This window comes from Psittacula echo (assembly GCF_963264785.1).
Source record: "Psittacula echo genome assembly, chromosome: Z".
NCBI classification, from domain to species: domain Eukaryota; kingdom Metazoa; phylum Chordata; class Aves; order Psittaciformes; family Psittacidae; genus Psittacula; species Psittacula echo.
In genome coordinates, this window is record NC_137742.1 from 11,296,612 (window position 1) to 11,308,637 (window position 12,026).

The 12,026-nt window shown below is 50.8% G+C and overlaps 1 protein-coding gene across 1 annotated transcript in view; it reads left to right on the top strand.

The window, feature by feature from the left end:
- Window positions 1-12,026, top strand: part of CNTFR (ciliary neurotrophic factor receptor) — a gene marked incomplete at its 3' end in the record, with an annotated part of 205,837 nt that overhangs the window by 117,588 nt on the left and 76,223 nt on the right. The window contains exon 3 of the mRNA XM_080637993.1: window positions 2,632-2,713. Within this exon, the coding sequence (XP_080494119.1) occupies window positions 2,632-2,713 (82 nt within the window). The remainder of the gene's footprint in view (window positions 1-2,631; window positions 2,714-12,026) is intronic.

Genomic DNA, 12,026 nt, shown 5'->3' on the forward strand with positions numbered 1-12,026 from the left:
TGGTGAGCTGCTGCTTGCTGGCTCGTTGCACCCACGTGCCAGGGTGCCGGCTTTTGCTAGAGAAACTGTTAAATGAGCAAACAGCAAATGGAAATTTGCATTAGAAGCATCTGCACAAATTGAGAAGGTTTTGTTTTGTGCTTGGGAAAAAAACCGAAAATGAACATGGCTTTAGGCAAAACAGTCAAACAAAGCAAATACTGCACGGGGAACTGCAAATCAAGGGAGAAAAGGTTGGTTTTCTGGCTGGATTTTTGGCATGAAAACAGATCCATCTCCTGCCTCGTGGCCGGTCTCATTTCTGAGAAGAAATGAGGTTTTGCAGTGTGAAAGCAGATGAGCGGTGAGATCTCTGCCAGTGCTGAGAGCTCTGCCTGTGTCCTGGCCATGACACTGAGTCCTCAGGGACAAAACAGCATCACCCTCAGAGTGATGGTACTTTGGGACATGAACTATCATTTGCCACGTAACTGTGGTGCCCGTCTCTGCACTGGTCCAGCCTTGGGTGAGGCTGCCAAGCACAGGGCAGGAGCAGCAGCAATTACTTTAACAACCAATAAGATGAGGAGCAGCAGGGAAAGGCGGGTGGCTTTGCTTCCTGGAAGGACAGAGATGCAGAGAATGGTGGTTGGTGATGATATTTCCACTGATGTGAGCCAAACCAAAGACTATGGTGAGCAGAGCTCATGCTTTTCATAGTGCAAGCTGACTGTCAGGGGCCTGAAAAGCTCCTTTCCTGCCTCCCATCACTGCCACTGTCCCCAGAGGTAGGATGCTGCACTACCTGGGGGTACCTTGGCTGTAGTGCAGTGGCAGGAGCTCCATCCCTGGTACAGCTCCATGCCTGCTTCAATTCCTGGTGCCATACACCAGCTTCCAGGGCTGTAGGTAGGGAATATTCAGTGGGAAGTGAACTTGGGATTGGTATGGAGAGTCAGCTTCTGTTTTGCAGGCGGCTCCCAAGCTGATTGGGGACCCTCATGACGGCACTGCCTAGGGATGTGGCATTGCATCCTGGCCATCCCCCTCTCTCCAAGCTGCCACTTGTGATGGCAGCTGGTGCAGCGGCAGGGTGGTAGCAGAGACATGCTGGGAACACACAGAGGAGGCAGATCGGAGAGCAGACATGGGAGGAAAAAAGAGGAGCAGGAGAAAAGCAGCAGAGTGAATGATAACTGTGTTGTAATTAGCACTTAGCGGCCCTCGCCCAGAGCATTCAAAGGAAGGTCACCTTCATTATCTCTGTTTTACAGGCAGGGAAACTGAGGCACGGGGGAGGCTGCACGTGTAATTAGATCAAGGTGACCTGGGAGGGCTGGGGCTGGGCTGTTAGCAGAGGCTGGGGCTGGTGCGTCCCTGCTATGCAGCTGCAGTGCATTGGGAATGGCTCTCTCTGCCAGCTACCAGGCCCGAACCCACGCTGCAAATTCAGCAGTGAGGCCGTGGCGCCCTTCTCTGCCCTTTTCCTCATCTTCAGACCCACCATTTTCCCCAGCATCCCTGCTTCTGAGAGGCATTTCAGGCCAGGCTGGTCCATCTGCACCCCAAAACCTGCTCATGTTATCCCTCTTATCTGCTCTTGCCCTCCTGCAAACCTGAGGCCATCTGGGCTCCTGCAACAGCCATGTTGGGTAATGGAATATGTTTTGTTGGCCAGTACAGATCCCCCTTTATTTAGGTTTAAATGGATGCCATCTGGCTAACGAGCCCATACTCATGTTCTAGATTAAAAGGCAATCCTCTGCACGTTACTGATACTGCACTGGAGATTAGAGAGGTTTAAAACAGTTTTGAAGGTGTAATTTACTTTTCATGCATGGTGCTATTTACCTCCTGGTGGGTGGGCCAGCATCGCCATTGCCATTGCCAGCAGCTCTGATCTTTTCTACCAGCCCTTCCTGAAAGAAGAGGAGAGCCTGACAGGGCTGCATGGGGCATCCCTGAGGTTGTTGCTGCCATTTGTCCATTCCAAGGGGAGGCTTGGTGCAAAGAGAATGTTCCCTGCTTGTCCCCATCAGTCACTGTGAAGACACCAGGGATGGTTACACTGTCCCTGGCATGCCCAGAAAGGCTGCTGCGGTTGCATGGGGCTGGCAAAAAGCACAGTGCTTGGTGCTGGAAGGGGCCACACTGGAGCAGCAGCGGCAGCTTCCCCTACCGTGATTTGCACTTTGCACATCCAAGTCACTGTTGTGAAGTGCCCGGGTATGCTCCCATCTCTTCCAAAACCCTCTGCAACCCACTTGCAGACAGTGTCTGCTCCTAGGGTGATGCTGCAGCTGCCAAGGAGAGCCCAGCACCAGGGTATGACTTTATGAAGTGAAATATTGAAAATGAGGTGAGGAAAATGCAGCACTTGCACAGGGTGTATTGTCACCTCCAGGCACCTGATGGACCTGGCAGCTCCCAGAAAAGAGCCATAGGTGACTGAATGGTGAAGCCTATGCCAACAAAACGCCTCTTTTTACAGTGAGTTCCCCTGTGCCTGAGATGAAGTCTTACTTCATGGCCATCTCCTTGCAGTCCCATCACACCTTTCTGCTGCTGGGGAGGGACAGGCTCTTGGCACAGTACATGCGAGGTCTCCTGAGGGCAAACCCTGACTGCTCCTGTCTGTGTTTGCTTCCACAGATGGCTAACCCTGTCCCGTCAGCCTTCTGCGTGGTGCTCGCCGTTGTGGTGGTGGTGTATGCCCAGAGGCACAGCCAGCAGGGTGAGTCTCTTCACACCTCTAGAACCTCGGGGGTCCCCAAAATGGGAATGTTGCTCTGCCAGCCTCTCTACTGGAGAAAGCTGGATGTACGTTCTGGGCTTGCCTGATGTTGCATTTCTGGATCACTTTTTTCCTCAACCACATATCAGATATCACATATCTGGTATCACATATCTATCATGCCTTTATCACTTTTCTCCTCTCTGTGACATATGTGACCCTTCTCTGTCCTCCTGCTGTGAGGTTTGGGCATCCTGCATCCCCAGAGCATCCTACACGCCTGGGTATCCCAGGATGCCCCTACAGCCAGGGCATCACTCCCCATGCATTCACCTTCTACCTTGTCCACATGCTGCCCTGTAGAACTCACCCATGAAGGGATAAGTGAGTGGGAAGAGCAGCAGCCTGACAGCCCCAAGCCCTGATACCCTACCCCTCGCCTGTGATAAATGCCTCCTTCTGCAATCACCCCCTTGGGATGACTTTGTCCCCATTGCCATCACACATCTACACCCACCACTAGCTCGCCCCTCTCCAAGTTGGCACAGCATGAAGAGTTTAACTTGATGATGAGACACTGGTAGCATTGGGAGCTGGAGGATCCTGCATGACCCTGCATGCAGGAGGGGATGGTTGGGTCTTACTGTGGGGTCACCTATGGAAGCCTTGCAAAAAATGGGACAAAATGGAGGACTTCCAAAATTCCCTGGTTTTTCCTTCAGTCAGCCTGGCTGTAGTTCCTTTCAGTGGATATAGAGGGGAATTTTGCTAATTCAGTCCAGTAAGGACATCTGTGCATCCGTGGGCTCTGTGGGACTGAGGAACCCAGTCAGAGTACCCCATTTGGCCACCCTAAATCCAGCTGGGTGGATTTATATTGCTGGAAGTTGCCAGATTGGACACTAAAGAGCTGGGGTTTGGCAGCATATCCCCATCACATGGGACAGCACTCTCTGGACACAGGGGGATCTTCTGGGTGGTGTTTCAGGAGTGCTCCCAGCATCTTCCCACAGCACCTCTTCAAAGTACCTGGGTGCTGAGCTATGTGTTGCTTGTGGTGCTGTGATGCTTTCTGCAGAGAAGCAGTGCTGCTTGGTCCTGCTGTGCTTGCAAGGCTGCTTGGGAAGCCTTGAAGGACCCAGTGTCGAGGGTGTCAGAGCATCCTCTGGATGCATCATACTGCTTCCCTCCATGCTGTGGGGATGGCAGCCCAGATATGTCGCACAGCGAAATGCACAAAACAGGCGTGCCAGGTACTTCAGGGTTATGCACACTCGAAATGTGTTGTCTAGACAGAGAAACAAGAGCTGCTCCCCACCAGTGCTGGCCAGGGACGTGCCTTTTCCTGCTGACAGCAGCATGATGGTGCAGAGAGCCCCTGGCCAGGCAGGCCGCAATGACTGTCACCCTCTGCTCCATGATCCAGCAGGATTCAGAGATTTGGCAGCATACCCTGCCTGTCCCTATGATCCTCCTGTTTCAACTGGCTGCATCCAGGAGGGAGATGCCTGGAGCACCAGCTTAAAACTGGCGCTGCTGAGACATGTGTACATCAACAAGTGCCTGAATGGGATGCAGAAAGAGGCAGAGCTCTTCCCATCTTCAGGAGACAGAGAAGCTGTTCTGCACTGAGGTACATGAAAAAGTGAGATGGGGGAAAATTGGGTATGAGAGGTGGAGGAAGGCTAATAGGGCACTTCCAGGACTGTCTTTAATCTGCTCTCCAGAGGCACTGTGTGTCACCTCTCTGCAACACCAAGGTGATGCTCCGGGCAGCAGGTCTCCTGCCCACCCCATCATGCCCTCTGCATGGAGGATGCACACATGCAGGTGAAGCTGGAGAGCATCTACCCCACATTGGAGACCCGAGGGGTGTTCTCCATCCCCCCAACCCAGAGCTCATGCCCTGCCTCACTGCAGCCTTCCCTCACGAGCAAACCTCAGGGCTCATCCCCTGCTAGGTGGGTGCTCAGGCTAGGAAAAGGCAGCAGGAATGGGGTGGGAGAATGGATTAATCCCACTGGTGGCAGGGACTGGGCGGAGTGGGGGAAAGATGCTGGCTTGGAGTCCATTTATCATGCACTTGAGGCACGCTCGACTTTAATAGCTCATGAAGCACTTTAAGAGATGCATTAGCACTGAATACTTGAGTGAGGAGAATGTGACCAGCTGTTAAGTGAGCATGAGCACCGCGCAGCGAGCTCGGCCACCAGCTCCTGGCTCTCACATGCACCCTGGTGATTACTGGAGCGTCCTGCAAAGTGCCACATGAATTAATCAACTCAGCAGCATGGGGCTCCGTGGAGGTGAGGCTGCTCATGGGCTAACCCCTCTGCTGCTTGTCTTTAGTCCTGCTTGGAGCTGGGAGAGCAAAGGGTGCAATTTGTTGGGGATGCAGGAGCCCAAAATGCTCCCCAGTGTTTGGGAGATGGGATGGAGAGGCTCAGGGGTCAGTAGATTTGGGTACCAGTATATTTGGGTACTTTCCTTTTGGTTGCAGAGCTTCCTTTGCTTCCCATCTGTGGCAGGTTGCTAAAGTTGCACCAAAAGGAGGTGCTCATGAGGGGCTCTCCCATGGTATGGCTCTTGGTGCACACTGACTGTGGGGCATGTGGATAGTGCAGAATGCTTGGCTGCAGATGGGGGATGCCACTTCCAGGACAAACTTCCCTGATTTCCCAGGTTTTGTATTTACCCCTAGAAAAGCTAAAGCCAGCAGACAGGGATTGGTGCTGGCCCACCTCCACCGTAAGAGCTTTGGTTGTGGTGTTTTGGGGCAAACAGGTTGGTTGTGGATGCTGCTGCAGCCGTCAGCGCTGCTGCCAGCAGGCATTTTGCATGGTGTGCTCACAGCTAATCCTATTACTGCTAAACCCATCACCCTGTGCTGCTCAGCCCCGCACACTGGGTGCCTCTGTCAGGCTCCAGCGGCGTGCTTGGCATGGGTGGGATTGCTGCCGGACTCACTAAGCAAGGGATCCAGGGATGTACCCCTGGATGTACGTGCATGGGTGAGCTCATTTTAGTGTTTCACTGAACCAGCTTCAGATGGGACTGCCGGAGACAGATCTCCAGAGACAGCATTGCCCTGGGCAGTCACGGGCTGTCACCATCGCACACCTCCCAGCCGGCACAGAGGGGTGGATAGGAGCTGCAAGAAGAAATGAGAGGGGACAGAGGAGACAGAACTGGCTGAATACCATACATGAGAATCAACGGCCCTCCCCATTATCTTCTGTAGCTCAGTTTGCCCTCCTGTGTTTCCCTCTCCAGGCAGTGATTGCTGCCAATTTATTTCAGCAATGGGGAAAGCTCAGCAGAGCACAGAAGCGATGCTGCGTCCACCTTTGGTTGGCCAGGGGCTCCATTGTGTGAAAGCAGCCTGGCGGTGCAGAGACCCTCTCCCTAGCAGGGCTTGGGTGTCCTCAGAGGAAAGGGAGAGGCCACAGCATGAGCCCTGGGGCTTTGTCAAAGGTTCTGCATGGGAAGTGTGTGCATGGTGGAGCTGCCAGTTGTGTGTCAGACCATAAAACATGCATGCATGGGTAATTTCATCCCTTTCGATTGATTGCCGTAACTGCCCATGGCTGGACTTAGCTGTTGTTAGTAGAACCAAGGGCAACAGCAGTCCTGGAGTGAGGGAGCTCTGCTTCTCCAGGCTCCTGCCATGACCAAAGCATCTTCTCCATCCATCAGCTCTGCCGAAGTTATGTCCACATCTGTCCCAGATTTAGATTTCTCTGCTTTTAAAAGAGGAGTAACTCTGCTTTATTGATCCTCACCTTGCTGAATTAACTCATGTTTAAACAATAATTACGTTTTCACTCAACATAGGAGACAAAGAGATAAACGTCTCTGGAAATGAATGCGTTTCAGATGCCACATGCCGGGGTTAATTTATTGATGGGCGCAGAAGCTGCTATCTCCTCTTTCTCACCAGCAACAAGCAATTAGCCAGCATCATTCCTCAGCTGAGGAAAAGAAAGAGAGATTTTGTTTCATTACTTTCCCTTCTCTCTTGCTCTCTAAAACCCTACCGCTAATCTTTTGCAATCGGTTCTGCTGCAAAGCCTCCCGGGAGCTCCTGTTTGCATGTGCCTTGTTAGAAATTCAGCCTGCATTTCAGCTAAGAGAAAGCCTGGGTCGGTAAACAGCCTTCAAAATGCACAGCAAAGCCAGGGAAATTGGCTTTTCAAAGAGAAACCAACTGTAGATATGTCTGTCTCTCCCCTCCCCACTTTGTCCAGCCTTCTCCATGTGGCATTTTGTTGGCTAATGGGGATGCAACCAGTTCTTTTGGGACTTTGCTTCCTCCCACATCAATCAGCCCATGTAATCCCTATAGCATCTGTTTGGCATGGTTACACTAGTTGCTTTGGGTCTGGGAGTGTGACCTGGATTTTCTGCATAGGAGATGGTTTGTAGATTTATGCAGAAGCATGTGGCTTGTTTGTAGACAACTGAGTAGATTTTGGTTCTCATACAAGTGCTGCTCAGTTAAGGTGCCTTGATTCAAGTGGTGTGATGGGCTACCTGGGTCTCAAGGTTTGATTTTTGTGCCCATGGGTGCACAGGGGAGATGTTCATCCAACCTAAGAGAGTAGTCTTTCCAAATATACATAGAGAAGGTCTCATCCTCTTCTCTTCTCTTCTCTTCTCTTCTCTTCTCTTCTCTTCTCTTCTCTTCTCTTCTCTTCTCTTCTCTTCTCTTCTCTCCTCTCCTCTCCTCTCCTCTCCTCTCCTCTCCTCTCCTCTCCTCTCCTCTCCTCTCCTCTCCTCTCCTCTCCTCTCCTCTCCTCTCCTCTCCTCTCCTCTCCTCTCTTCTCCTCTCCTTTTCTCTTTCTCACCTCATTGCACTATGAAAGTGCCCTTCAATCATGCATTAAGTGACATGACTAACATCTGTCATGTTTTGTTTGGTTTTCCACCCATTCCCCTGGGCAAGATGCGTGTGTAACAGAGTGTTCTGGAATTTTTGTAATTACCCCAGCACAGACACTTGCTGGGGAAGGCAAGGTCAAAGGGGTTGCCTCTGTGTGCTCTGAGTGGCCATGTGGGAGGCTGGAGGTAGGGTTAGGGTTAGGGATCCTGCAGAGCCTTGTTCCATGCTGAGGCTGGGACCAGTGCAGGAGAAATTACATAGCACTTTCCCACTTCCCATGATACCTCTTTGAGTCTCAGGCCAAGTTTTGCTCTCATCACAGCATGCTGGCACTTCATCTCCAGTTGGTCCTGCCAAAGCCTTGTCGGTGTTGTCCTCCAAAGAACATAGCCTCGCCTTCTGAGAGTCTGACCTACATTCCTCAACTGGAGATGAATGGGCTTGTGTTTGGCTGCATAAAACATGTGTTCTTGCTGAGGGAAGGCTGGTATATTAACTGCTCCAGAGCTCTGTGTATGATGGACTGATCCTTTCCTTTATATACATCAGCCTTTGTATCACCAGAGAACTTTGCCAGCCACAGTTTTATGTTGCCTTCAGGATAATCGATAAGACGAGTGACTAGCAATTGGCCAAGAACAGATCCCTGCGGGCCACACTGGGAACACCCTCCTGCAATGATGATTCCCCATTAACAATTAATTCCCCATTAACAATTAATTCCCCATTAGCAATTACATTTTTTAATCCTTCCTGTTATAATTCTGGATGCTCTCATTATCCAGCTGGCTGAAATACCAGCCTTGCTCCAAACGGCAGCCCAGTTCAACAAGTGAGCAGGTTTGGAAGCATTTTCAGGACTTCTCTCTAGTTAGGAAGCAAGATTTGGGGTAGCCTTTACCTGCCCCATCAGCTCTCACCCTTCGCAGGCTTTCTCAAAGCCAAAATGCTCTTCCAGTTTACTTCATGAAGAGCTTGGAGAGCCTGAACCGAGACATAGTGGTGGATTCATAAAAGCACATGTCTTGGCATTGGAAGGATGCTATATGGTTTTGCTCAGTGCAGTCAGAATCTGGGGACTTAGCTCAGCTTGTCCTCAGGCTGAATGAGCTCAGTTCATGGTGCTTTTCACATAATCTGCTGAAGGAGACGGTTGTATGGGGAAAACCTTAGTCCCAGGGCATGTCATGAGTGGGACTGGGGACACATTACCCTTCACATGAGGGCTCCAGTACCGGTGGCTTATGTGCAGTGATTAGGATTTGAGATTCTCTGTGAGACAGAGCCTGTTCAAATCATTCTGAAGGCTGCCGTTCTAGGGCAGGCATCCACTCTTTTCCTCCTTTGTCTTGTTAATTGCTGCTCAGAACTAAGCTAGAGGAAGCTCTTGGCTGTCCGCTGGGGACCAGCATTGTCTCATTGGGACTGCTGCATCTGCTGGGAGCCAGTCTGCTGGTCCATCCCATGCTGGCCAGGGGTACAACCTGACTGTAGTTCAAGTTACCCGCTGATGCTTTTGCAAGGAAGATCCTCCTTCCTTGCAAAGGCACCTCCATCCCTGCACATTCATTACAGGTGTAGTTTCTCCCTCGCCTCCCCATCTTCCCTGCCAGCCCACATCTGTAACCCATTAAACTCTGCTGCATGCTGTTAGGGCAATTAAGAGCCCATCAAGGTCTGTGGTCTCCCTTGCTGCTCTGATCTTTTATTACTTCATCCGTGCTCTACATGATGAAGATGAGTCTGATAAGAAGAACCCCAGACACAAACAAGAACTTCCACACACATTCTCCCCATTTTCCTTCCTGTCCCTCTGCCTCTCCCAGAGCACCTGGCTTTTTCCTCCCACCCCCACCAGCACAAGATGCATCTCCCGAATGGTTTCTTGTCTGCAAAGTAGAAGAAAACAGCAAAAATAGCCCCAGGTCCTGGAACAACTCTTTCTATTACTGGACATCCCTCTGAGCTCAAGTAGATTTCCTGCCCAGACACAGAGTGAATTATGGCCAAGCTCTCAGAGGCTGACCTTGTGGTCAGCCAGAGCACAGGCTTGCTAATAAATGTGGTCAGCCCCTACCGCAAACAGCCTATTTTTAGTGCTTGTATTTCCTTGCTCACTGCCTCGTCACTGCGCAGGTCCCTGGGATCCGACTTGCGGTGTAGGATAGACCCAGAGGGAACATGGTCCAAGCTTGCTCCTCCCACCAGGGAAACGTGAAGGGCTGATTTCCATGCGGTGTCCGTTATTTTGCACCACACAGTCGCTGTTGCATGGAGCTGGGTACACTGTCAGAGCATGGTTCATGACTGTCAGAGCATGGTTCATGACTGTCAGGGAGCAGAGAGCTCACAGCAATAGCCTAGGGTCTGTGTGTGGAAAATAGACACAAGTCATCATGAGATTAACGTCCCATTGTGCCAAGTGCATGAGGAGAAATGCTCTTAGAGTGCAGGTGGGGGAAAAAGAAGAAGGACAGGAAAGAAAAATAGAGGGGCTGGCACTCAGGGCTTTGAAGACCTGCCCTTGGCAAGTTACTGAAGTTTGGGGGCATGCAAAGGATGTTGCAAAGAAGCTGCCTGCTTTTGAATACCAGTGAGTGTGGAGCCACTTTCAATGAATTTATCCCTTGCTGGGAATAGAAGAAGTTATTTGAAATGGAGCTGATGGAGATGAGGTTCTGGAGTAAAGTCCCCAGGCCCGCATGAGACATCTGAGAGAGGCTGGAAGGAAATCTAGTTGGCAATATCTGTTATGCTAACAGATCACAGATATAAATAAGAACTCTTGCATCAGTTGCAAGTCCTGTGTAGTGAAGCAGATCACAAATCTGTAAAAGAATTTTTAAAAAAATAGGAAAGAAAAGAAAGAAAACATAACTAAAGAATAAGAGCATGGATCTGGCAAGTTTTGTATGAGCTCTGATCCCACAAAACTGCTGAAAATAGTTCACATCTGTGGAGAGAAGAAATTTCTGGGAGCATCGCAGTCTGCCAGGATTCATTAGTTCTGGCAGTGGCAAGGAAAACCATGTCTCAGTAGTTTCTTAGACTTCATTAAATATATCAACAAGCAACGAAGGAGGAGGACTGGGGTTTGTAGTCTACCTAGACACCCAGAGGAGCTTTGGATGAAGAGACCAGGATGAAGCCCTGGGAGTTACTGATGACACGGGCAAAGCTGCATGGGGAAGAGGCAGGACCAGAGGGGACAGCATGGCATGTGGAGCAGCACTTAGCTCATGGAGCATCTACACAAGTCAGCTGGGTTCTTGCCAACAAATCCTTGCTGAAACCCACGTTGGACAAGCCCTGGTTACTGAAGAGAGGCTGGGAGGAAGACTTTGAATAAAGGTCATTTCCTTCTTGGGATGGCATCATCCCGCTGCTTGGAGCAGAAGCATTGTTTCTCTGCTGACACTGGGTTGTAAATCAAGGCATCACCATAGCAGCTGAGAGCCCACACATCCTGATGGAAGACAAAATCTCATTTGAACATGCAGAGTAGCCATAGGCTTTGCTCTTCGCCTGAACTCTGTCTGCTGAAGAAGGGCTGTGTCCTGTCCTAGCTCTGAGCTTCTGTTGGTGGAGGAAGCAGTCCTCATCCGTGAGTTATTCCTGTTGGGTTTTATGCCTGTTTTTACATTCTCAAAGGCTTCCAGCATTGGAAGATCTCATAAACCAGTGACAGTTGGAGCGTAAACCTTCAGTGCTTCAGGGGTTTGGCTTCAATTAGCCTCTGAAAGCTTGGGACGGTCTCACCTTGGAAGTCACATGTGACTGTCCCAGGGAGCCAGCCATCTCACATCTCCAAAGCAGCCTGGTCCCTGCCAGCCTGTTCAGAGATACGTGTCCAACTGAACTTGTACTGAGGGTGCCACTCATTGTTTATCCCCTTTGAAGGGTTTCCAGTGTCACATAGACCACCCTGGGACTGCAAAGCCCATCTCCAGTCAGGGTGAAAGAGAGAAGAGCTACAGCTCTGGGGGCAGCTTTGCGGAGGGTGCTACAAATCATCCCTGGAGTGTGTCAGAAGAGCTGTGTGTGGCAGACCCCAGGACCAAAAGCGCAGGCAGGGCTGGGGCTGAGGCGTTCAGGTACTGTGCATCCATCAGTAGTCTTGGGTATGGAGTGAGTCAGTTGCTGCTCTCTTCAGGCCTCCTGTGACCTGTTTGTGACCAAGCAAAGCCCTGGGCAATGGGAACAGACACAGTGAGACACTGAGTGCAAACATTGTCGCCTGCTTCCTCAGGAGGGGGTTTGAGAGGGTGGGAACTGAGCAAAGGAACCATGAAGCATGCTCAGGAGAGGCGATGCTCTGGGATACAACACACTCAAGCTTTCATTATCAAAGTCTTTGGAGGGGGTTAATTTCTGTGGCCAGACATTGTGCTCCTGTGCAAAGGGAAACACCTAATACTCAGATTCCCAGGT